The 26,406-nt window shown below is 28.6% G+C and overlaps 2 protein-coding genes across 2 annotated transcripts; one reads left to right on the plus strand and one right to left on the minus strand.

Annotated features, from left to right (window-relative positions):
- Window positions 1-14,428: 14,428 nt before the first annotated feature.
- Window positions 14,429-19,615, plus strand: LOC122501803 (probable serine/threonine-protein kinase DDB_G0281745). The gene is made up of 4 exons (XM_043611551.1): window positions 14,429-14,815; window positions 15,060-15,308; window positions 16,132-16,232; window positions 16,979-19,615. Exons 2-4 carry the CDS (start codon window positions 15,083-15,085, stop codon window positions 19,220-19,222), a joined length of 2,571 nt encoding a protein of 856 aa, XP_043467486.1. The 5' UTR covers window positions 14,429-14,815; window positions 15,060-15,082; the 3' UTR covers window positions 19,223-19,615.
- A 2,238-nt stretch (window positions 19,616-21,853) lies between these two features.
- Window positions 21,854-25,303, minus strand: LOC122501804. The gene is made up of 4 exons (XM_043611552.1): window positions 25,112-25,303; window positions 24,619-24,867; window positions 23,191-23,222; window positions 21,854-23,063 (listed from the first exon to the last, which is right to left on the minus strand). Exons 2-4 carry the CDS (start codon window positions 24,842-24,844, stop codon window positions 21,897-21,899), a joined length of 1,425 nt encoding a protein of 474 aa, XP_043467487.1. The 5' UTR covers window positions 24,845-24,867; window positions 25,112-25,303; the 3' UTR covers window positions 21,854-21,896.
- Between the last annotated feature and the right edge of the window lie 1,103 nt (window positions 25,304-26,406).

Genomic DNA, 26,406 nt, shown 5'->3' on the forward strand with positions numbered 1-26,406 from the left:
CGTTTTCCTAACTACGAAGCTACACTCTGACAAATCTCATTAGCCAACCCATGATTTCCGCCTCCACTTTATGATCATTAAGTCATTTTTACCAAATAAAAAGACTTGTAAATGTAGCGAAACTTTTAGTATGACTCAGAAGAGCAAGCTAAATTCTAATTTAATAACAATATTCTTTAAGAGCTAAAAGAAAAGAGTCCAACTTTTTTATCCTACTACAAGCTCTAAAGATGAGATTGCCTTGGCTTTTTTCTAAAAATTTTTCTTTTCTAGAAAAAGGAAAAATTAAATCTTTCCTCCCACTATCTCTTTAATAATGTCGTGAAGCTAAGCTCTCCTTTTGAGCGTCACGTAATATCCACGAGGTTTCACAATTTTTATTAATATTATTAAATTATTGATAGAAAATTCCTTTGTCATTGTCATTTTCATTATAATGACAATTATCATTGTTTTAAATGAAACTGTAATATTTTATATTCTTCTATTGGTGAACAAAAGATTCATCGTTACATTTCAATGGAAAACTAATTGAAATCATAACAACTCAGGGCTCGAACCAGTAAAAGTATTTAAAAATACGGACTTTACGGACCAAAAAATAAATCCCTAAGAAGAATTTTATTATTTTTTAACATAATTAAATTTCTGCAGTAATTTGTAAGGCAAAAAAATGATTTATTGAATAATTGAATGTTTCTTAAAATAACGAAACAAATTGCCCCGTCCCTTGAAATTAGTAATTGAATTCCTGTGAAATTTTTATTATTTTATGAAAATATTTAAATGTTCGCCACGAATTTTGTTAGTTCGAGCCCTGAATTTAAAAGAACAAGAATTAATAAAAAAAGAAAGAATTTCCTAAATTTACCCAATTTTGTTTAAACTAAAAATATATAAATAAATTATACCCAGTTTTTTAAGTATCATTATAAAATTATTGTTTATCTTACCACTTGAATTGCAATCGGTTGTAAGTTAAAGAAAGCTCACCTGAAACATATAAACGAAAGATTAAATAATTAAATTGAAAATAATAAATATATAAGAAAGTGAAATTTATTTTTAGAAAGCAAGAGTTTTTATAATTCTTATGTTGAATAAAATTTTTTAAATCTATGCGTAATAGGAAAAAGTGTTTAAACATTAGTAATACTTTCAAATTCCACCAAATGTTTCTGATCCGATAAATTCTTATCTTGTTAGAAGAATTTCCCTTCTACAAATAGTGGAAGCTCGCCAAAGTCAACATATTTAAGTTAATTCCCGGGTAAGACGTGATGTCATTTTCGCATCGTGTTTCAAATGTGATGGAATTATATGAAGGTTTTTTACCAATTGACTTTTCTGACACAACGCTGTTAATTCAAACAACTGCTTTATAGATTCCCTTCCTACACGCCTTGTCCAATAAAAATAGTGAATTTACGACTATTTTCAGTTTCAAGTGAAAGAATTTAATGGCAAAGAAAATTTCAGAAGAAAAACTTTAAAACTTTAAAAATTCTTTACAAGTAATTGGTGAAATGAAAAGAATTATTCTGAATAATAAATAAACTAATGTAATATTAATATTGTTATTTGTCGCTTGTCTCAAAGTTTTCTTGACACTTGAGAAAAACTAACACATTTAAAATTCAAAGCTGATAATCCGATAAAGTATAGGTTTGTAGGGTGTTTAGAGTGTGATACGACTATATATAACAAATTCTAAACTTAAACATGCTTTAGACGTTGAGAGTTTAGGGCATTGATCGACATTATATGTATAGAGGAGTGAAGTCTATAACCTCACAGAGTATACAAGATTAAATTTACTCTTAGCGAATTAGTCTCATGACGCTAATGTTAACAAAATTAATGTTTATGTCAAAGTAATTTCAAACTTTAATGAGAAAAGGCTACATAACTAATTAATTTTCATAGTAATAAACATTCAACTTTCGGTTATGCAAATTAAATCGTATTACGTATGAGATTATATGCTTTCTCCTCGCATTTTGAAAAGAACTTGAAAGATTGTTTCGGCCACATTTTTGGACTACAATTAGACACTGGCGTCTGGGCAGCAAAGTTAATATAGTCGAATGGAAACTGTTAAGCCGATTCGTATCTCGTGTCATGATATAATCTATCCAATTTTCATTCAATAATTTGACAGGCTTGTCCATTTTGGATCAGCATGGGAGTCGCTTGAGGAATGGTCAATTCAATTTACACGTCTTGTCAAACGAAGCTGATCCTGGAAAGCTGGTGTTAGCCAATTTCCAGGGCGAAATGCGCATTTACTATTCAACGAGGAAACGTAGGCGTTGTGCATCCTGCCAAGAATGAATAATTAACGAAAATACACGTCCGATCTATACCACAAGGGAAAATCCTCAAACATGCATGTGCATAACCAGACCCCTGAGGCATCAATTTTTCAAAACAAAATCACTCCCGCTTGTTTCTCTGTCTTGTTTTCTAAAGAAGATGTGCTGTAGCCTGCATTTCCATCCAAACACTCCTCTGACTGAATTTCTCTCTTTCACTTGCTAAAAATAAATAAAAATAAATAAAACTAAATAAAAAAACGACAATTTTAATATCAAATTATAATTTATTAATTGCGGGATAAGACTTTTTCCCTTGACGTACGTGCTTTTAGCCGAACGGAAGTGATTGATCATCTACTTTGGAATCTCTTGCAATCTATCTTTCAAACGGTTCGTAAATATTTTTGCGTCAATGAGACGTAAAGAAGTAAATCGTCGTTTTATTACACACTTGACAGCTCTGTGTTATGGTTTTACGGTATACGGACTGTAAAACTATTTCCGATGCGCATGGAATATAAATGCCATCTTTCGACTTTTATCCCAAATAATTGATTGTCTTATGAAAGAGGGGAAAAAGGAGCAATGCTCTTGGGAAACCGGCTATATGCACTCAAAGAAACAGTAAATTCACTCTAACAATAAATGTAGTTCATTACTCTGAAAACAATTCCAGCAAATGTATTATATTTAAAAAAATTGTTCACTTTGGTTTTTTCAATAATTATTATTTTTTTAAATAACAGAAACTAACTAAGAATCTCTTTCTAAAGCCCTACATGAATAAATTTTTCTTGTACACTTTTGATGGCGAAAACAAGATAAATGATAAAGTGAATGAAATATCTTGTAACCAGTGAGTGTTTGGGAGTGCTTTAATTTTGAAAATAGGTTTAATAATAGTATTGAATTTGAGCGTGAGTGAAACACGATGTATGAAACTCGCGTCGTCGCTCACGTATTATTGAGAGCAAATGCAAAATCGTGGTATATGTATATAGATATGCAGACTTAGTCATATACCTATTATCGGCCCTATTGAATTCATAATGAATGGCTATGTATACCAGGCAACTGAAAATACACTGATTGAATAGGAGAATCAAAGTGCATCAAGGGCTTAATTTAAATAAAGAGACGCTACACAGTGTGTCGTCGAACCGATCTCGATCGTTGCCACATCATTTCTAAAATGCAATATTACCCACAATCACCGTTATTAAGAAGCACACTGTAATTTCTCAATTCAAATCGCAAATTATCCACTCTACAATTTAGAATGCTTTTTCAACATTATAGCCAAAAGTACCTAGGTATGAAAAGATGACAAAATTGACAAAATTGACAAAATTGACAAAATTGACAAAATTGACAAAATTTACAAAATTTACAAATTTTAATTAATCCGTCCAATATTTCTTTCTGATGTGACGTCACGAAACCGTAGCCGCGGCAATCTCGTTCAATTTCGAACACAAAAAATCCGATTATCTTCATTTATCTCATGGATTCGTGTTTGCCTATCAGCTTCCGATCATGATAAAACCGGACACGATAGATTATGATGCACATTGGTTTTGAACTCTTGTATTAACCTGTCCGCATGAACCTAATTATACAATTAATTTTCCTCATTACACCGTCTACTGTTACCTACACTACTACACGATCAAAATTATTACCTGCGGGGATATAACATGTTGCGCAAGGCAATTTACTGTGATTACTTATTTCTGAATTTCCAGGCTTATTTTATTGTTTACCTTCGCAGGCGCCAAGCGAGTGGTGCGGTGGCCTGTTAGCATAACTCGCGATCCCAATAAGACTCGATCGTTTTCCTAATTGTCTTCTTTTAATACATCACTTTTCTATACGCTAAACTCTCATCCAGAGGTAAACAATTTCTAAATTCTTCCACGCAACATAATATCTAATCTCGAAATGATTTTTCCACTTTTATCTAATCTTTTACGAGAATCGATTTTCACTATTGCTATTTGTCCAGTTTTCGCTTATATTTTTTGCCATGAAAATGGCATATCATCTTTTCCTCAATGTCAAATATTTCTAATCGAAAAAATAAAATCCAAGCAATATCAGGTTCGCCACGTGTAATGATTTGAATGTAGATGTGTCACACATCTACATTACGACGAAAGGCGAGAAGCCACGAAATATCTTATCGGCAATTATGCGCGAGTCAGAGCTGTGTCGACCGTAATTTCAGCTAGTCGCGTATTTTTTGTAATATATATATATTCTATTTAATAAATTGAGTATCTGCCTTTTAAATGTTTAAATGTTTGTGTTATTTGGAAATCCTTTAATTAAAAATGTAGAATTCATGTAGAAATTGTAAGAAATTGTATAGAATCGTTTTAGTAAAATTCTATAGAATTTCACTAGAATTTCTTTTGAATGATTATAGGTATATAGAATAATCCTATTCAAATTCTATAGAACTTTTTCAGCTGGGAAATAAAAACTTGAAATAATTTCAAAAAAGTTCCATTAAACTTTTTTAAAAAAATTAAATCTATAACCTACTAATAGTTAAAAGTATGAAAAATTCAAACATTCCAAAATTATAATTTGAAACCTTTTCAAAATTCAATTATTTCTAAAAATTCACGCTATAATACTTTCTAAATTTGAATTAGTAAAAATGTTTACTAATTGGAATTAGTGACTGACTTTTTGCTTTTGAATTAGTCAATTTTAATTAAATTAGTAGAAACTACTATATATTTATTAATAAAAACTGCTTATTCTAAAGCAAAAAGTCAGTCACTAATTCAAATTAGAAAACATTTTTACTAATTCAAATTTAGAGAGTTTAATATTCAATTATTATCTAAAATATTAACTGAAATTCATATTTAAATCAATTTTTATTAAAAAATTCTACGAGAATTCAATTATTTAAATACAAAATAAATAATTTACTGAAGAATTCAATGTTTTTTAAAGTTGAACTCTCATAAAGAATTTTATCACCAAATTTTTATATAGGTAAAATTAATAGTATATTAAGCAACAAGGGTATAAAGGCAGCCATTTTTTTACGGTGATTTTTGTGACACGAGTGGAGGTCGAGGGCGCCCCGAGACCGGAACAAGTGTCACAAAAATCATCGTAAAGAAATTGGCTGCCTTTATTCTCGTGTTACTTACGATATTTTTTATTCCTAATGCATAAAAGTGGCGATTTTAGATAGCAGACGACAGGGAGTAAAAGTCATTCACTTGTTCGACTTGTATGAAAATGGCGGCCTTTTTTTCCCTTGGGCAAAAATAACGCATGGGACCAGCTGTTTTTTTGACCATGGGAAAAAAAGGTCGCCATTTTCATACGGTCGAACAAATGAGTGACTTTACTCCCTGTCATCAGCTATCTAAAAGCGCCATTTTTGTGCATGTGGGATAAAAAATTTTTGTCACGAATTTTAATAACATTTTTAAGTACATATAGTGCTGTTATTTTGTTTGGATTTATAATCTTAGTGCGATATTATATTGTTTGATAAAAATCCATAATCTTAATTATTTAAAATATTTTAATTATGAGCTTTCGCCCGTCGACGACAGGTATCCTCAGATATTCAAAACTGAAATACATGTGATTTCTAATTAAAAACTTTTTCTCTTTTACATCTATAAAAAGCTTTTTTTAAAAAAACACAAAACTTTGTAAATAACATAACCAAAAACTTACCAAGAGGTCTCTTCAAAAAATGAAAACAAAACACTTTATGTAAGAAAACTCCATTTTTTATAAATTTTGTAAAATATTAACAAACTAATCAAGAACATTTTGATCTTGATTAGAAAATAAAGAAATGTTAAATAATTTAAAAAACGTGTGAGCATACTTGCTCTTTAATGTATAAAAAAGTTTTTTAAAAAAACCATAAGAGGATAAAGCAGATTTGGAGTATGATAATAAAGAAAACTGCTTAATCGATAATTTCAAAAAAGAAAATAAAGAAAATTTAATTAATTTAAGAAAAAAGACAATTTGATTAATTTGAAAAATTTAATTAAATTTAATTTTTCGAGAAATTAGATTAAAATTGAGGCCTTGGATCGAATAACTCGCCCGACGCTCTGAGGCACGCGCTAATACCAGTCGGGTAGCAGTGAGTGGCCCAGAGGTCCAGGTTTTTTCAAGGTTTATAAAATTCCCTGACATTTTCAAATTTTCCAGGTTTTTCAGGTTGCGTGGCAACCCTGAATATTAATGCTGCATTTGAAATTAATAAACGGATCATTGAATGACTAGTTAATACAAAATGAATTTCACACTAAATGCAATTAATTTCATATATCTGTGTCACAATTGTTAAATAGATAACGATCGCGATTACACGAAATATGCATTCTGGAAGGGAGGGGGGAAGCAATTGGAATGTTTTGATATATTCAAGTGTAATATCGTATTTTGCAATTCTCCCGATGAGAATTGATATTCAACTCGTGTTACACTCGGAACAATATAAACAATAGAGCGAAGGGAGGGGGTGTGTGTATACCAACTGATTGAGAAGGAAATGTATTGTCTCCGTTAGTTTATGAAGCATTTCGAGTGTATAATGTTAAGTCATCGACACCAACTTGAGATTCACAAGCTCCCCAAGGCAACACCCACACAACCCAATGTAAACCACCGTGATTCAAAGTCAATTAACACCTAGGCTTGGAGGATTCACGACTGACCTTTTCTCTCCATACCCGATGAATTATTAACTCATATACACACGCAACATGAATATCAATTTCAGCAAACATTACACAAACATTACATTTGCCATTTTTCATATTATATATAAATATATTGAAAATATGTTGTGTTATGTCATCATAACATAAATTATGTCTGTTTGTAAAATTATTTGACAAAGAGAAAAATAGGTTGTCAAATGGAATGAAGGATAAAGACAAACAGTAATAACGAAAAGTGTCGACAATTATTGAAATACAAAAGTATATAGCAAGACAAATAAAAGGGAAGAGGGCGAGTAGAAGAAAGGAATTTATTGTAAACAGAAATTAACAGTGTTTTTTTTGGATTGGGGGAAAGGTTTTGCTGAGATTGACGTGTAAACTTCAGATGAAATGGTGGTTATACAAATGACAGGCAAAGCGTTTAACACTCGAGAGTGTTCGCAGGTATATAGTCAACGATCGTTCACCAACAATTTGTTCCGAGTGCAATTTGTCTGACCACATACTATATTTTTCTACTTTGCCCAGTAACTCATGTTACGCTTCGTCTGGTACTATAAACAGTACTTTTCAATATATTCATTCTTATTTGCCATAATAATCTTTAGTACTTTTAAAAAAATGTTATTGAATATGTTTTAGTGACCTCATTTTTATTAAGATGATTGACAAGTTGGAATTCGCATTTCAAATTCTAATTTCGAAGTATTAAAACTAACTTTTGCTAAGCTTATTTTTGAATGTAGGTATTCGGCAGAATTCCAATTTGAATGCGGTTATATTTTCTCGTTCCAATTTCAAAGCTTTGAACTTCAAAGTGCATAAATTCGAGGGATGAGAGTTTAAATTGTTGATTTACATGGCACGTCTTTTGTCAAGAAAATTTTCATCTTTCCAATTCAAAAGACATGTGTCAATTTCTCAAACAGAACAAATGGAATTAAATTTTTAATTTAAACTCTTTTTCGAAATAGTTTACTCGACTTTCTTTATATATTCTCTGCCATTCCAAACATAAACTAAATGTGAGTCAGTTACACTGATTCACATGAACAAGCAAATTCTAAAACGTCGGACCTAATAAGGTTGACTATTATCATTATTATGTAGAATATACTTTTCTACTTAAAATTTACATAAGAAACGGATGAATTCGAATGAAAATGAGACGGAAACTCATGTAAATTGGGATATATAAATAATAATTAAAACTCTTCCCCCACATTAAATCAGGAGATGTGTTTCGCGAGATGGAAGAAATTAAAGAGCTTTCATTCGGGACAAACATTTCCATATCTTCTCTCTCGCTCTGCCTCTTTTCATCTACCGAAAACACAAGCGCAACTGATTTCAAACTATTACCAAGTATAGTGTCGGTTTCTGTGTTCGTATTGTTCCAGTAAAAGTAGCGTCAGTGGAGCGTCAGTGGAGCGCGTCACACACTATATACAAAAGTTAAATGCGTGTGAATTCATCTGTAATACGAACGCCATAATTTTGCGAAGCATTACAAACATCTAGATAATTTCTCTATACATATATAGTTCATGTGGCATGTGCCTCTTACACTTCTAACCTTTATCCAAAAAAATTAAAAGTGTTTAAGATTCTTTTATTTTTTTATTATTTTATTACCTTTTTTCGTGAAAAAGGAGTTGCTGCAGAACAAATTTTAATTTCTCACATTAAAGCATTTTTCCAGCTTTTTTCAAAAAATTCTATTCAAAGAGTTTCAAATCCAACTATGTGAAGCTTTTAATCTTTACAGCTATACATATACATATGCTGCAAATGAAAAATAGTTTCTCACTTAAGTAAATTCGACTGCAGATTTTTATAAATTGTTTTACACTTCAAGTCAATTATGTTTTAAAATTTTGAATTGCATTTACAATTTTTATAAATAACTTTGTGAAGAAAGTAAAATGAGAGATAATATCAAATTCTGTAAAATATGCTTTTTTATTCAAAAAAAAAGAAATTTTTTTAAAAATGATTTTATCTCACGGTCTACATTAAAATAAGGGATATTAATTGCGTTCATTATATAGAAAACTCTCAATAGAAACGCACGAGAATTATTTATCAGTCAATAGAATTTAATTGATCCGTATTTTCATATTCCTTTTAACGTTCTGGCAATTTTTGAAAGAGGATGATGATCACCCCCATTCTCTGTCATAAAAACTTAATCCTCTCGGATATTGATTATGTGCACTTTATTGTAAGGAAGCTCAATATCTCGAGTCTATTAGCTGTGAGCTTCAATTTGATTTCTTCAAGTTCATTGTTCCCTTTAATATCTCAGTTTAACGATTCGGAAACAGTATCTGAATCAACAATATTCTTCGGCAATTTTCATATTTCACTTGCCATTAAACATTAATACTAAAATAAAAATTTCTACCCCAAAAATTTTATCAACAAATCTTATACACTTTTAACAATTACTTTTTTAAAATTAAATTTAAGTCACTTCTTTTCAAATATTTATATAACTCTCCTAAAAATTTCTATAAATTCAATTTGTTACTAACATTTGAAATACATTTTTTTTTACTACTTACTTTCTTTTAATAAACGACTGCTTGAAAAAATTAATTAATTAATGAAAAAATATCTTAAGAAGAATTTTCTGAATTCCTTATTTTAATATAAAGTATTTAATTATTTGATAAATAAGAAAAGAAAAATTTTGCAAAAAGCATTTTTAAATATTCTGTAAATTATATTCTTTTCAATACATTTGATTTATGAGTTTGAAAAACTTGAATCGCGGATCTGATTTCTTGTCCCTGTGTTATCTGATTCTATCAATCTCCGTGAATTCTGCGGTAGTCGACAAAATTGGAAACTCAATCCGATTAGTTTCATGGAGCAATTGGAAATTTTTAGGCGAAGCTTTATATAACGATTTTCGATTAAAAATGTACGCATTTTAAAATAATAATCTCTCATCATTGTTATACCTATACTTTATTATTATTGATTTCTTCAAATTGAATTCAATAAAAGTTAATAAATACTCGTCAAAATTTACAATCAAGTTATTATATTGATCAAAAATTGCTTTTTTTAAGTAGATACTTACATTGTACTTTTATGTTCTATATATACAGGTGATTTTAATAAAAAAAATATTAAAATAATGAAAAAAATCAAATGAGAAAATATTAAATATTTAAATGCATAATGTGAATAAATAAAAAGAGTGAAAACCAATAGATAAAAAAAATAATTTTCTAAATTTTTTTCGAATTGCGAAGAATAAAAGTCGACTAAGCAGAGTCGTTGCAGAATCGTGAGAGTAATTATAAAGAGAGGACATGAAAAATGGAGTTTTCCTGCCTTCAAGGTGAATAAAACCAGAGGCACTAATGTCTTTTTAATGTCAATGTATCAACATGAACGTATCGTTTGTTTCAATTTCTACAACTATATATATCGCACTTTAAGTCATATCGATGCTAAAAACTGGCTATCGCATTTCTCGCCAATTCAGCGAGTTATAAAGTTGACGTCACCAGGCCTCACATAATTCAATTCGCTTAATTTTGCGAAAATTGCCAATCTTCCCAGTAACATCTTCGTCCGTTATCCCCTCCTTCAAGTTTCTAGACCCACTTTTCCATTCCACCTACTGCCCCTGGTATTTTCCTAGAAAGCTATTGATGTAAATTAAAATTCTACCCTCCAGCTAACACATGAACATAACAAATTTTTCCCTCACAATTTTTTTTATAAATAAAACATCCGGCTTTTAGCAGAAAAAATTTAATATACAAAATTTATTTCAAAATTATAAATAAATGAATATAAATTTTCTTTCAAAGAAGCAAGATTTTGAAAAATTAATGACACTAGTTGAGAAAGGGTGAAAAAAGTTCTCCTATACAATTAATTTGATTAGCCAGACAATAATAAGAAGGGAAGGAAAAAAGGGGGAGAGACTGAACTTAATTAATAGAAAGAAGATGTCAAATGTTCAAATTATCTTTGTTAGAAAAACAAATAAGAATCGTGTTAAAGTAAAAAAAAGAAAAAAGGAAATGTAATTGAAGGGGTAAATGAAAATGACATTTAATTAACTCGTGAGACACGAAAAATAATTTTCGAGTTGATGTAAGGCGTGGCACACAACCTATTATTACGTGAACCACGAACACTAATACGACTTCACTCGCATGTCATAATTTTCGGAGATGAAAGTGAATGGAGGTAATATGGGTGTATTAAGTTATTTTTCATTCGACGACCCTTTCATAAAGTGTAGCTTAAAAATAGTTAGACTACACACAAAATTAACCGCGGATTATATATTTACAAAAAAAGAATAATTCAAGACCTGTATTTTATTTTCCTTTCTATTACTTTTTCCTTTTGTAAATAAACCAGCGAAAGTTGGTTTTGAGTATTTCGAGAATATTAATTTTTCATTTTTCAAAGATATGGGCGACAATATCTTTTATTATTAAAATTGTTTTTTAATTTTTTTTTCTCATTTAATTGAGTGTAATTTTTTTTCACCGGTAAATAATAAACATTAAGTATTGGGAAAGATAGAGGGAGTTTCTGGAATAAATCTTTTGTTAAAAAGTCTTCTCTATACCTAAGTGTTGAAGTAAAGGCAATTTCTTATTCAAGGGTTTCGCCCGATGGGTTTTCACACGCGAAATACTCGTTTCCAGAAAGCCATTCGCTGGTGCCCCGTTAACTTAGAATCACTAGTGACTTCCGAACACAATAAAATGCGAACTCGAAGGGAAAAAAATATATAAAAAGAATGAGAAAAAGATTATTCTTTCTGAAACAAAACCGAAGGTAAACAATGAAAAACTGAATGGCTTAGTTCCGAGAATGACAAGCTGTTCCTTTAGAAAGTGCTTGAAATTTCAAAAATCATTACAACAATTCGAATATCTCAATTCTAATTTAATATAGGAAGTAGTGCTTCCGACAAACAGAATTTTTAACCACAGTAAGCATAGAAAAGAATCAAATTTTAAATATGAAAGCTACGGTTGTAAATTGTAATATATGTTGAAATAATAAAATTAGGTCGAGGCATTACGACATTGACCACAAATAGAAATAAATTTTAAATATTCCAAAGATTTTAAGGTTTTCTTTCCTTTCGATTGAAAACAATGCCTTTTCAACTATCCAGCAGAGAATAACAAATTTTGTCTACACACAAAACTCTTTTCATTAAAATTGACATTGAAGTAACAGAATTTTTTAGAAATAATGGAAAATTAAACTAAACATGAATCCTGTTCTTTAAATTATATATTTTTGATTCCTTAAAACGGAATTTTTTAAAATCATAAATAATTAATAAACCACCAAAAGAAGTTGAAATAGAGATTTACAACTTTAAAAAAAAAATAATTTCGACCTTTACATAATTACATTAAGCCTATAGATAAAGACACAACAATTAAATTTTTAGAATTTTAAAATTTAGCAATTTTTACTATGTATGCTTAAAAGAAAATTATTAGATGAATATAAATCAATAAAAAAAAGACAAAAATCGCAAACGAAAAGGAATGAACTATTTAAGATTTAGAGACTCTCTTCAAAAGTCAATGACATTTAATTAGACTCTCGAGAACTTTTTTGCAAAGCACAGAAATTTCTTCAACTTTTTTCGACTTATAAATTAAAACCTTCAGATATCATTTGAAAAAGGTCGTATTTCAAGGTAATTAAAACAGTATCTCAGAATTGATCATCAACTCTTCTACTTTCTACAAATATATAGGTAGAATTAAATTTAAAGAAATAAATAAAGTAATAAAGGTTGTAAATATTAATAAATTCGTATTCAATTAAAATTGCATTTATTTGTTAATTCAATACGTCATACTTTTTACTACTTCATTAAATTCATTAACTGAAAAATTAATTTAATTTTAACAGTAACTGTAATTTGACAGTTGAAATTTAATGTTCATCTGCTTTGAATAATTTAAAATTTAAAAAGGATTAGTAAAAAAAATTAATAATAAACAAAAATCATTCAAACTGTAAATAAAAAAATTAAAAATAGGAATTTTTTTTAAGAGTTAAAATAAAGTTCTGTATGTAATTAAATTATATAAAATACTATTAAACAATAAAATTAAAATACAGTAAAAAGTGTTAAAAATGTTTAAAAAAATATCTAAAATAATTGAGTTGAAAAGTGACAAAAGAAGTAAACATAGGAAAATAAGAGAGAAAAATAAAATAAATAAAATAAGAACAGTAAACATGACAGACATTGATAAAAAAAATTGTAAACTAACAAAAGCGTTAAACAACATTGACCATAAAATATTTCTGGACATGTATATAAAGAGTAGATGACGATTTATTTACCGAAATATGAAAACGAACGCATCAATTCGGTTCGTCTAGCGGAACCGCGGAATATTTAATGACTCTCACAAATTGAGTCTCTCGTTCATTCCAGCCCGCGGTGTTCGGCTTTCAGGGTAAAAAGCTCGCCTGCGGCGAACCGTCAAGTACTCGAATTTCAAATCCTGCATATACTAAAATACATTTATTGTTCGTGTATCGAGATTAATAAAAAATGTAATATACAAAAGTTAGTTTATGTCGCCATCGTTAATATATAGACGCTTTTAGTCCATTACTCGAGTTACAGTTCCCGGCATCGTTTTTCATAATCGCGACTCACCTGCTAAGTATCTCTCGGCAGCATCTTTCCAAGACTCATCTGAAGCGACAGGTCTCCCACGCGGCAACCCGGATTGCACAACTTTCTCGCTCCTCTTTCTTCTTCGGTCTTCGTTGGAAAATAAAATAAATAAAAAAAATCAAACAAGTGACGAGAAATGAAATAAAAACTGGGTCCAATTAGTTATTTCCATTCACGAAAAAGAAACACTTTTTTTTCTCTTTATCCAGAATGGGAACGGAAGAAGATGACACAATCCGGAAGTAGGGACATTGTCCTTTCTGTAACACTTCTTTTTTGTTCCTTGTACAACACTTATGAACTTGGTTTTCTTTTAAATTCAATTTTTAAAGCTTCATTTTGTTATTGAAATTGAAAAATTGACCTTTCGATTTTTTTCATCGTAATTTGCAGTGTACCTAAAAATTGAAAACAAAATTTTGCCGTGTTTCGTGGGGAGCGCGAGCTATCCCAGGACTCGGAAGACCTCCTTGGGATGGCAGTTTAAATGCAACTATGCTTCTTCGAGGTTGAGTTGAGCGCGCAGAGCCCGAGTCGGGGGCGTTCGGCCGACTTCGCCTGCGCTCGGCTCTCGTCGATATGCCCATAGACACTGTGTATATGTCTATGGATATGCCGTGGAGGCGGAGTGGGGGGCTCACTGGTCGCGCTGGAGAGGCGGGGGTGGCATGAGCGCAAGGGGCGAGGGGGCGGCGGACGCGTGACAGAGACGGTCATATGGCGCCCGAGTCGGAATGGGCAGGGGGAGTCTTATATCTCCTACGCGTTCACGTAACGCACATGCGCCTATATTTCTACGGAAGCGCCTATACGCCACTGTAAGCGAAGTGCGTGTGTGTGCCTAAAGTAAGGTACACATGCCAGAATTGCGTGCGAGGGACCCCTTTAGGCTAACCGAAATTTCCTAGAATAGAATGAATTGCGAGCGAGCCTACCCCCTAGGCTAGCTGAAATTCGTTAAAATTAAACGACTGTGTGAAAAAGAGGTTATGTTTGACGTTCTTGAAACGTTAACTTAGTTAAAAGTTTCTTTTTAAATAATTAAAAAGTAGAAATTTTGTGAGGTAAGTTGAATTTATTTAGAAATAAGAAAAATTAAAATAATTTTTTTGAAATTAAATTGATAATTGTTAGCTGTGTAAGAAACTTATGTTTAATTAATTAATAATTTCTTAACTCTTATTAAAGAGTTTCAAAAATGCTCGGTTTTTTTTAAATTCGATTTTTTACTTCATTGTTTGTACCTGTATATTGAAGAAAATATAAATAAAATTTTCCATAAATAATACAACTAATATTTTTTTGCAGAACGTTCAGTTTAATTCCTGAAAATGGATCAAAATAATTATAGACAAATTATTTTAAAATTTGGCGACGAATCGCAAAATATTTTCGTTGAAAATAATAAATTAAATAAAAGTACTTTGGAGGAATACTTTCCCAAGGGAAGTACTTTAAAGTACATTTTAAATGGAGAATCTTTTCTCCCAAATGCGGATGCCAGTTTTATACATTTGAATCCTGCAGCCGATGAATACTTGGTGTCACTTCCAAGAGGTAATATTTATTTTAATTTGCTTTATTATTCATTTTCTTTAAATAATCTTCATTAATAAATAAAAAATTTTTTAGTATAATATCCAAATTATTGTAATCTAATCAAAGTTTAGTCGATTTTTATTTTTCTCTATCGAAATTTGAAACTGTTAAATTTAATTTTTTATGAAAAAAAAACAATTCATTAGAATTATAGCATACAATTTATTTATATGTTAATTTGTTTTATTTAACATTTTTATCACTTTTAAAAAAATTGCTCCTTTTATTCTATTACTATAAAAAATATACTGTCATGATTCAAAATTAGTTATGAGTTTGGCTTTTTTTTCATTTTTATAAATTTTGAAAATAAAAAAAATTCCCATAGGACAGGGAAATAAGAAAAGAAAGGAAAATATACAATTATCAAAAATGTAAAATTATCTAAATTTTCGTTCTCATCTTAAAAATTGGAAAATCAATCATACATAATCTATTTTCAATTTTTGTATTTAACTTATTGAATTCTGACAAGAATTGATTTTAAAAAAAATATTTAATTTAAATCTTAGAAACTGTTTGAATATTATTGTAAATATAATCGTATTTTTTAAGAAATCTAACTAAAAATTTGGTAAATTGTTGACTTTTACGAAAAATTAGAATTGTTAAGAGGAAAGCAGGATATAAGAGATATAAGAGGATATAAGAGAAAAAGTGAATATTTTTTTACGAATATCAGGGTAATGCATAATCAAATTTTTTGTGATAATCCTAAATAAAATGAGATAATTTTTTTGGACATTGAATTGACTAAAGAAGTTTACTGTTATATGCAAAGGTAATGCTGAATTACCTGAAGTAGGAACAAAGAGACGACAACGTTATTTTGACATGCTAGGCGAACTTTACAAGGGGAAAGACGAACCAGAAGGAAAAAAGGTGATTACATTTATATTTGTGTAAATAACAGGGTGTCTACTAATCGGGAAATCCGGGAATTTAATCTGACCAGGAAAAACCGAGAATAAGCTAGGAATTTTATGCCAAACTGGGAATTTTTTCACCAAATTAAAAAAAAGTTTTACTATTTTAATTTGCTTTTAAAAAATCTCTTTTTATTTCATTGTTTTATAGATATTTATACTGCTCTCTAAATTTGAGTTGACAATAATTAATTTGATAGTAAAAAATCAGCCACTGATTCAAGTATAGTACCTATGTAAGTATTTTTAAAAAAATTATCGAATTAATCAAATTTTTGAGAAATTTAACTGAAAATAATAAAATTTATGAATTTCATTAAAAACTTTTAACAAATTTAATTTTCAAAGTATTCTAATTTAATAATTGATAAATAATTGAATTTTATGAACATTTTATGACATTTTATTTTATCTTTATAAATAATTAAATTGTTCTCTACAATTCAATTATTTTTAAAGATTTTAATTAAAATTATTAAAAAAAAACATTACTTTCAAAAAATGTAATTATTCATAAAAAGTCTAATAATTTTAAATTTGACGAGAAAAAAACAAGGAAAAATTAGGACAAAGGTGGAAATAAATCAGGAATTTTGTTGAACGAAAATAGTAGACGCCCTAAAATAAGTAAATATTCAGCAATATTATTGTACTCTGAAATTTTTTTATATAAGACTAATGATTAAAATAATTTTTTTTCAGTTTTTTGGACAAAAAATCAGTAATAAAAATCAAGACAAAGATTTAATAAAGAATAAAAAAAGTACGTCACAAGAATTTAATAAATCAAAGAAGCCTTTAAACAGAATTGTGCATGTTTCCTGGAAGCATAGAAAATCTTGTACAGATCAATACCACTATGTGGGAAGACCTCTAGGAGAAAAGAAAAAAATTGTATTAAATTTCAATGAGGACTATCCGATTGATAAATTGCAATCTACAATTTTGAAACAATATATTGATGAGCATAATGCAGATATTATTGAAAAAAGTACAGTTTTTATTGGAACACACGATGGAAATCCTATTACCACATACTTAAATGAAAAAAATGAACTATGTGACTTTTGGACATTTAGTAAATTGAAATTAAAAAACACTAATCATTCGTTAAGTTTGTGTGTATTGACGACAAAAAATTCAATTCTAGAAAGCAAAATAATTTCTGAAACAGCGACTAATATTGAAAAAGTCTCGGTTGAATTAAATGAAAAAAATTTTAATCGTTTTCGGGAAGATGTACCTACGTTCCACGCAAGTTTTGATTCATCACATTGTAAAAATTCTGTTGACTTTGAAGTATCGTCACTTTCAAAGCCATGGGAAGAATCGTCTGTCTCAAAAGTGCCGCCATTTTCAAGGCCATCGGAACAATCGTTTGTACCTAAAGTACCGACATTTTCAAAGTCATTAAAACAATCGTCTGTCATCAACATATCGTCCTCTTCACAGTCCATGAAGAAATCTTCTGTTTCAAAAGTATCGCCATTTTTAGAGGCATGGGAAAAATCGTTTGTCCCAAAAGTAACGTCATTTTCAAACTTATTAGAAGAATCATCTGTCAACAGCATATCGTCATCTTCTCAGTCCATAAACAAATCGTCTGCCTCAAAAGTAGCGCCATTTTCAAGGCCATCGGAACAATCGTTTGTACCTGAAGTACCAACATTTTCAAAGTCATTAAAACAATCGTCTGTCATCAACAAATCGTCCTCTTCACAGTTCATGGAAAATTCGCCTATCTCAAAAGTACCGTTATCTTCGAAGCCATTTGAACTATCGTTTGTCCCAAAAGTGCCAAGATTGTCAAAGTCATTAGAACAATCGTCTGTTATTAACATATCGTCCTCTTCACAGTCCATGGAAAATTCTTCTATTTCAAAACCACCGTCATCTTCGAAGTTATTCGAACAATCATCTGTCTCGAGTTCATCACAATCACTGAAAAAATCATATGTTAATACTAATGAAAATGACTCAATTAAATCACCTTCTTTCTCAAACATAACAATAAAAGCACCAATTGATAGTAATATGCCGAAAATGGAAAGAAATGAACACTCTGCGCATGTTTTTAAAACACCTACATGCACAAAGGTCGAAAAAGCAAAATTGCTTAAAGTGTCTATACCTTTCATCAAAGAAAATCAATTACAATTTTCTGACATCATTTTAGGAAGAGGGGGGCAAGGAATAGTGAGAAGAGGGAAGTATATTCATTGTGATGTGGCTATAAAATCTATTACGAAAGGAAGAAATATTTCTCTTGCCTTGAGAGAAATACAGCTCCTTGATATAATCAGACATCCGAACATTATTATGATTATGGCAGTTAGTGAAACTCCATCACAATTTCATATCGTTATGGAGCTTTTTGATTCCTCATCTTTGTATGACATTTTATTCCCCAAAGAGAGAGATAACAAAATGCTACTAGAATTTTCTTCAAAAATGCATATATTGCGCCAGTTATGCTCTGCAATTTGCTACTTACACTCGCAATCACCACCTATCATTCATAGGGATATAAAACCATCAAATATTTTAATTAATAACCATTACAGTGTCAAATTATGCGACATGGGTTTGGGAAAAAGTAAAATTATCACAAATTTAGAGTCGAGTAGTGTCGGTACTATTCGAGGTACGTACTTATATATGGCTCCGGAAATATTTTTGGACCATAAAGAAGCCACCGTAGAGTCGGATATCTGGGCATTTGGGTGTACCATTGTCGAATTGTTTTCAGAGGAATCAGTGTGGAATATTCAAGGACGTAATTTGATGTTGTCTTTAGCACAAAATTTTCAACAAAAATTAACTCCAAATTTAGAATCTCTTCCTTACTTTTTTCAACACATCGTTGAAAAATATTTTACATACGACCCACAAATGCGACCAAATGTTGTAACATTATTAGAGTGCCTATCAGTACAAAAAATGTAATTCAATTTTGGTTGTATAAAATATGAATTGAAGGTTTTGCACATCTTCATATAAGATTATTCTGTTTCTGTAAAGCTTGAAAGTACAAATCGATATAATGTGTTCATTATAAATAGTTCTTTAAGAATTATTTTGCAATATTTTACAAAGTAATTGTTTTAATAGTTCGTTTTTTTATTGTATACTAACATTACAAAAATTAAGCTTAGTATGTTTCGTTTCAAATGTTTAGAGAATAAACCTCAAAGTATTACATGCTGTGATTAAGACTGGTAGTGTTTAATACTGAATGTATAATTTATATCATTGTGTAAGTGTACATCGTTTTTGTTTCATTTATTATTAAAAATTGAATATTTAACATATTTAAATTTTTAAGTTTAAAATCTTTCAATGTTGAGTAAAAAATTATTGAAAACATATATTACCTTATGTTATTCCGACATTTCATATTTTGTTATTAAGTATTTTGCCAAAAGTTGTTCACGTCTTACAAAATATTTATTAACTTGCGAATTTAATACAAAATATTGTTAAAAATGAACAAAGTTCAATGTTCTTTTATAAAAATTATTGTCAAATAAAAAAGTGATACTCACATTTTAAAGTATTGTAAAGAAATTTTGTTTATTAAATATTCACATAATTTTAATTAAGTAATAGGGGGAGTGGAGCAAATGCGCTAAACTGGACAAAGAATATTATTTTTAAAAAATCCTTTATTTTTAATAATAATAAGAATAATAATTGTTATGAAAAATTAAATTTGAAAATAAATATTTAAAGAAATATGTCAAAGAAATAGAATTTAGAAAGGTAAAATGAAAAATTGACTAAACAAACTAACATATTTTTAAGCAAAATTTTAAGCATTTAAAAGTATTTTGTCAAAGTAATTTAATATTTATATCTGTATTGTATAATGTTTATTTTTATATGAATTATATAATACATAATAATACTTACTTAATATGTACTTAATAAGTGAATTTTTTAAATGTTGAATCTAAAATTACCAAAAAATTGAAGTTTATTTGAAAATGAACAATTTCATAATTTACATAATAATAAATTATAAATAATGGGTAAAGTAGATCATTTCATGAAACAAAAGAAATGAAAATGCTCTCTTTAATAAATTTAATTTCAATTATAACTTCAGTTTTTTTAAGCAAATTATTCTTCTATTACTTTGAATCAGCGCTGCCAGATTATACATAATATATCTATATATATGCAGGGTTGCCACAAATATGTAATTTTATTTTTCCCTGACTTTTCCCTGATTTCCAGACAAAATTTTCACTCTTTCCCTAACCCTAAAAAATATTTTGATTCACTCTAAAAATTATTAGAAACTCAAAAAAATATTCTATTATATTTATCTACAAATTTCATTAACTGTAAAATTATTCAAAAACATTAATAATTTCTTTTTTAAATAAATATTTAATCATTATTTTTTTACCGTAGAAATTAAAATTCTTCAATACATTCCAATTCAAACCTTTTTGGAAATTTAAAAATTTATAAGAATATTATTACAAAACATAAAGAAGGCGATCACTCCGAGTCGAAGACCATGAAATTTTTCAAAAAAAATTTTTTTATTTACAAAAATCCAAATAAAATTCTTTGTAAGAATTCAATTATTTTTAAAAAGTAGCATATTTTCTCAAAAATATCAATTATTTGAAAAAATTGTAATAAAATTCGTTGCAAGAATTCAATTATTTGCAAAAATAATAAATCAATTATTCGGTAATTCATTTTTTAATCAATTTTCATTAGAAAATTCTAGAAGAATTAAATTATTGAAATTAAAAAATGAATTTGATTAAAATATTGTATCAAAAATTAATTAAAATCCTGCGATGAGTTTTATTATTTATGAAAATAATTAAAAATTTTCTCAAAAATGTTATTAAAATTTTTCTAAAAAAAGTTTGAATTTCGGTGAAGAATTTTATTATACATAAAAATAATTGAATATTACAGAATTTTATTATATATAAAGATAATTGAAATTTTGACAAGAATTTATGAAAATTGTTAGAATGATTTATTAAATAATTTTTAAGTCATAATTTCATGATAGTTCTTGTAAAATTAAGTTATTTAAAAAGAAATTATTGTCTGAAATAGAAAAAATTCAAGGTTTTGTATTAAAATTTGGGGTAATTTCATAGTTTACGAGGCAAACAAAAAAAACATAAAAATTTAGAGTTTTTTCATGAATTTTTAAAATTCAATTTTTTCCAGTACTTTTACTAAAAAACCCAGACTTTTCCCTGACCAATTTTAGTTTCCCTGAATTTTCCCTGAATTCCCTGATATATAGACATACATATAATGTAATAATGAAAATATCTATAAACATTTAAACAATATAAATAAACTATTAGAAAAAATAAATTAAATTTTTTATTCTTGACATTTTTATGATTACAGAAACAATTAAATAATAAATGTAATAATTAATAATTATTACTAACAAATATTACACGTACATAATCTTTGGAAAAATTCAAATTACTTTTATAAATAGTAAAATTCTTTAAAGGAATTCAATTATTTTCAAGACAATTTTAATAGAATTTCATAAAAAGATTCAATTATTCTTAAAAACATTTGATGAGTAAATAAATAATTTCTCTACTAATCACTAATTTGCCTACAACTTTTCGATCATGTTTATAAGTTTTACATATAAGTTGTAAGCCTCTTCAGCAGTTGATGGTTGTGGAGACATTTGTAGCACATCATCTGCAAATTCTTTGAAGATTGGAGATATCAAATATGGCTCTTCAGTATATTTTTTTAAAAAAGACACGTGATTAAGATCTACTTCCTTCTTCCAATCTGTAGCACCAAACATTTCAGGGCATTCGAAAAGCATATTCGGAATTCCACCGACTACGTTCCTATTGTTCTGTTTTCTTACCCGATGTTCATTCCACTCTTTAATTGTCACTCTAATGTCCTCTTTAATTACCAATTCGAAGCAATATCGTAAACATTCTATGTGTACCCTATTACTTACATTTAGTAAATTATCTTCTTCCATTTTCTTGAATAAGTTGATATAAAAGTCGCCCATATGCTGTCTGAATTGTCTCCAATATGATTCAATCCTTTGATTTCTCGTACTTTTCCCCCGTAAAAAACTATTAGTGCCACTGAATTCGTCATTATGCGAATGTCTTAAAGCCATGTGCAAATCTTCCATTAAATTGGCCTCAGTTCCTTTATCAGTTCTAATTAAAGTTGGTAAAAATTTACATTTTTCTATCGCTTTCAGAAAATAAGAACCAATTATGGCTGGATTGTTGTTGGTTCTCGATACTTCTATCCATAAAACTTTCCGCGAATATCCGTCTATACAACCATATATTGGAAATCCAAATCTTTTAAGCTTGTCATGGTTGTCAGCATGCCAAATGAAATTTGGCCCTGGAACATTATAAATCCGACGTTTCAATTTATATCTAGAGCGAGTTTCGACGCCTTCGGGGTCTATAATTCTCAGTAATTTCATCACAGTCTTTTGTTTAACTTTTAATTTGTACAATCCTTGTAATCTTTTCCACATAGCGCGATATCCAAGATTATGACCACTGTCCTCGATCTCCAATAAAATGGCAACAGCAATTTCTTCAATTGGACTCTCTTTTATATTTTTTCTCTTCATGGCATATTTTCTCATTATTCTAGATAAAGTCCGCAATGATAACTGAATATTACAACTTTTTCTGATGCGTGATACTATATCTGTATGAGTGCAGCCTTCATTAAAATACTCATTTATCCGTTTTATAAGAAACACATTTTTTTTTTTAATCTAAAAAAAATAAAATATGAAATTAAAAAATTATATTGATAAAAAAACAATTTAAGCTTCAGGTGTTATATTATATATTTATATATATATTATAAGAAAATTAAATAATTTTCTTTATAAAACTTACATCAATGTTATTTTGTAAATCCTCAAGAAAATCTGAAAATATAATTCACATATATACATCAAGATACATCAAGTTTAAATTCCATTAATTTAATTTCAGCAGAATGTTACAATTGGAAATATAAGAAGATAAATTTTTTTGAATACAGTAGAACCACGATTATCCGAGGTAATGAAGGGAAGAGGTGCCTCGGATAATACGAACTAATGAAAATTTTAATTACTTTTTATATGTTTAAAGTGTTAAAATAATACCAAACGACAAAAAACAGATGAAATTTTACATACAATGAATGTAAGTAGTGGTTCTGTGAAAATTTTTTTCCAGACTTGGTCGCTCCATCCGTTTTATTCGAGTCATTCCGCATTATCCGAGCATGTTTAGTGACTCGGATAAACAAGAGTCTCGGATAAACAAGGTTTTACTGTATTTAATTATTATTAATTATTTAATTATTTAATCAAGATAAAAAATTATAAGAAATGTTAAAAAATTTATATCCTTCCATCACTTCAATATAAGAAAAGAGTACCTTTAGTCAGAACATTAAATACAAGCTATTTTTTAATTTAATTAATTATTAAAAAAGAAGCTATGAAGAAATTAAAATTTACGACTCCAAAAACTTCTTTAGTCAATTCAATGTCCAAAAAAATTATCTCATTTTATTTAGGATTATCACAAAAAATTTGATTATGCATTACCCTGATATTCGTAAAAAAATATTCACTTTTTCTCTTATATCCTCTTATATCTCTTATATCCTGCTTTCCTCTTAACAATTCTAATTTTTCGTAAAAGTCAACAATTTACCAAATTTTTAGTTAGATTTCTTAAAAAATACGATTATATTTACAATAATATTCAAACAGTTTCTAAGATTTAAATTAAATATTTTTTTTAAAATCAATTCTTGTCAGAATTCAATAAGTTAAATACAAAAATTGAAAATAGATTATGTATGATTGATTTTCCAATTTTTAAGATGAGAACGAAAATTTAGATAATTTTACATTTTTGATAATTGTATATTTTCCTTTCTTTTCTTATTTCCCTGTCCTATGGGAATTTTTTTTATTTTCAAAATTTATAAAAATGAAAAAAAGCCAAACTCATAACTAATTTTGAATCATGACAGTATATTTTTTATAGTAATAGAATAAAAGGAGCAATTTTTTTAAAAGTGATAAAAATGTTAAATAAAACAAATTAACATATAAATAAATTGTATGCTATAATTCTAATGAATTGTTTTTTTTTCATAAAAAATTAAATTTAACAGTTTCAAATTTCGATAGAGAAAAATAAAAATCGACTAAACTTTGATTAGATTACAATAATTTGGATATTATACTAAAAAATTTTTTATTTATTAATGAAGATTATTTAAAGAAAATGAATAATAAAGCAAATTAAAATAAATATTACCTCTTGGAAGTGACACCAAGTATTCATCGGCTGCAGGATTCAAATGTATAAAACTGGCATCCGCATTTGGGAGAAAAGATTCTCCATTTAAAATGTACTTTAAAGTACTTCCCTTGGGAAAGTATTCCTCCAAAGTACTTTTATTTAATTTATTATTTTCAACGAAAATATTTTGCGATTCGTCGCCAAATTTTAAAATAATTTGTCTATAATTATTTTGATCCATTTTCAGGAATTAAACTGAACGTTCTGCAAAAAAATATTAGTTGTATTATTTATGGAAAATTTTATTTATATTTTCTTCAATATACAGGTACAAACAATGAAGTAAAAAATCGAATTTAAAAAAAACCGAGCATTTTTGAAACTCTTTAATAAGAGTTAAGAAATTATTAATTAATTAAACATAAGTTTCTTACACAGCTAACAATTATCAATTTAATTTCAAAAAAATTATTTTAATTTTTCTTATTTCTAAATAAATTCAACTTACCTCACAAAATTTCTACTTTTTAATTATTTAAAAAGAAACTTTTAACTAAGTTAACGTTTCAAGAACGTCAAACATAACCTCTTTTTCACACAGTCGTTTAATTTTAACGAATTTCAGCTAGCCTAGGGGGTAGGCTCGCTCGCAATTCATTCTATTCTAGGAAATTTCGGTTAGCCTAAAGGGGTCCCTCGCACGCAATTCTGGCATGTGTACCTTACTTTAGGCACACACACGCACTTCGCTTACAGTGGCGTATAGGCGCTTCCGTACATGCGCCTATATTTCACAATATTCAAGCAAGCCTTCTTATTCATCACTGGCGAGAGCGACTGATATATCAGAATAGTCAGAAGTCTTCTGGCAAAGCGACACGACTCACAGTCCAGTGTCTTCGTTTCTTGCCTTATTATGCATCTTAGTTTCTCCAGGACGAGGCAATTTCCTGTGCAGTGTCATGGCCCTGATCGGGGCCTGATCGGGCGTCCCTATCATACTGGTTCCGCATATACGAGACGCGCGTATCGCGTAGACGCGTAAAGCTAGCATTATGCACGCGTAATGCTATCTTTGCATTTCAAAATTCAACATTTTTTTCCTATTTTAGGCAGATTGTTAAATAACATTTAATATTTAGCGTAGCTTAAAAGAAGCGCCGCTACATGACGCAAGAGAGGGGACTTGAACTGTTTTCATTAACTCGCCATGGTATATACAGCGTTTACAATTCATAAACCATGCAACGAACTCAATGCCAGTCATAACTCTATAGTCCTTAAACGATTGTAACTAAGCAATTTAGTTATGGCTACAAAAAGCAATCATATTAAAGCTATTTACCTCATTAAACAAATTGTATGAATTATATGAAATTCCTTTTTAATTGTGCAGCACATATATGTATATGTATACCTATAATTATATAATATCAAGCACAGTTAAACAGGGGGTATCACTTTAACTCCAATTATAGGTGTTAAAATGAGGAGCAACAAAAATAACACCAGAAAAATGAAAACACTCGACAATCATCATTTTTACACTACATTTCTAGTCATTTTAACAATTTTAAAGAGTAAACCTATCTTCAAAGAATAAAAAAAAACAATGAAATTATGTATAAAACAAAAATATAACCAAATTAGTTGACAAGCCGAAAACGCAAAAAAAAATTAAAATAGAAAAATAGAAAGAATATTGCAAAAGGAGAAAGACAGCAAATAACAGAAAAAAATAAAGGTAACCAAATACAATATTAATTAGTAAATTCAAATTAAAAATGTAATAGTACATTTTAA

Source organism: Leptopilina heterotoma, unplaced genomic scaffold, assembly GCF_015476425.1.
Source record: "Leptopilina heterotoma isolate Lh14 unplaced genomic scaffold, ASM1547642v1 Lhet_214, whole genome shotgun sequence".
NCBI lineage: Eukaryota > Metazoa > Arthropoda > Insecta > Hymenoptera > Figitidae > Leptopilina > Leptopilina heterotoma.

What these genes read in the sequence shown, in the direction of transcription:
- LOC122501803 (XM_043611551.1), top strand. Translation starts at nt 15,083, where the DNA reads ATGGATCAAAATAATTATAGACAAATTATTTTAAAATTTGGCGACGAA. An exon ending in CTTGGTGTCACTTCCAAGAG is followed by an intron (nt 15,309 to 16,131) that starts GTAATATTTATT and finishes TTATATGCAAAG; the next exon opens with GTAATGCTGAATTACCTGAA. An exon ending in ACGAACCAGAAGGAAAAAAG is followed by an intron (nt 16,233 to 16,978) that starts GTGATTACATTT and finishes ATTTTTTTTCAG; the next exon opens with TTTTTTGGACAAAAAATCAG.
- LOC122501804 (XM_043611552.1), bottom strand. Translation starts at nt 24,844, where the DNA reads ATGGATCAAAATAATTATAGACAAATTATTTTAAAATTTGGCGACGAA. An exon ending in CTTGGTGTCACTTCCAAGAG is followed by an intron (nt 23,223 to 24,618) that starts GTAATATTTATT and finishes TTATATTTTCAG; the next exon opens with ATTTTCTTGAGGATTTACAA. An exon ending in ATTTACAAAATAACATTGAT is followed by an intron (nt 23,064 to 23,190) that starts GTAAGTTTTATA and finishes TATTTTTTTTAG; the next exon opens with ATTAAAAAAAAAAATGTGTT.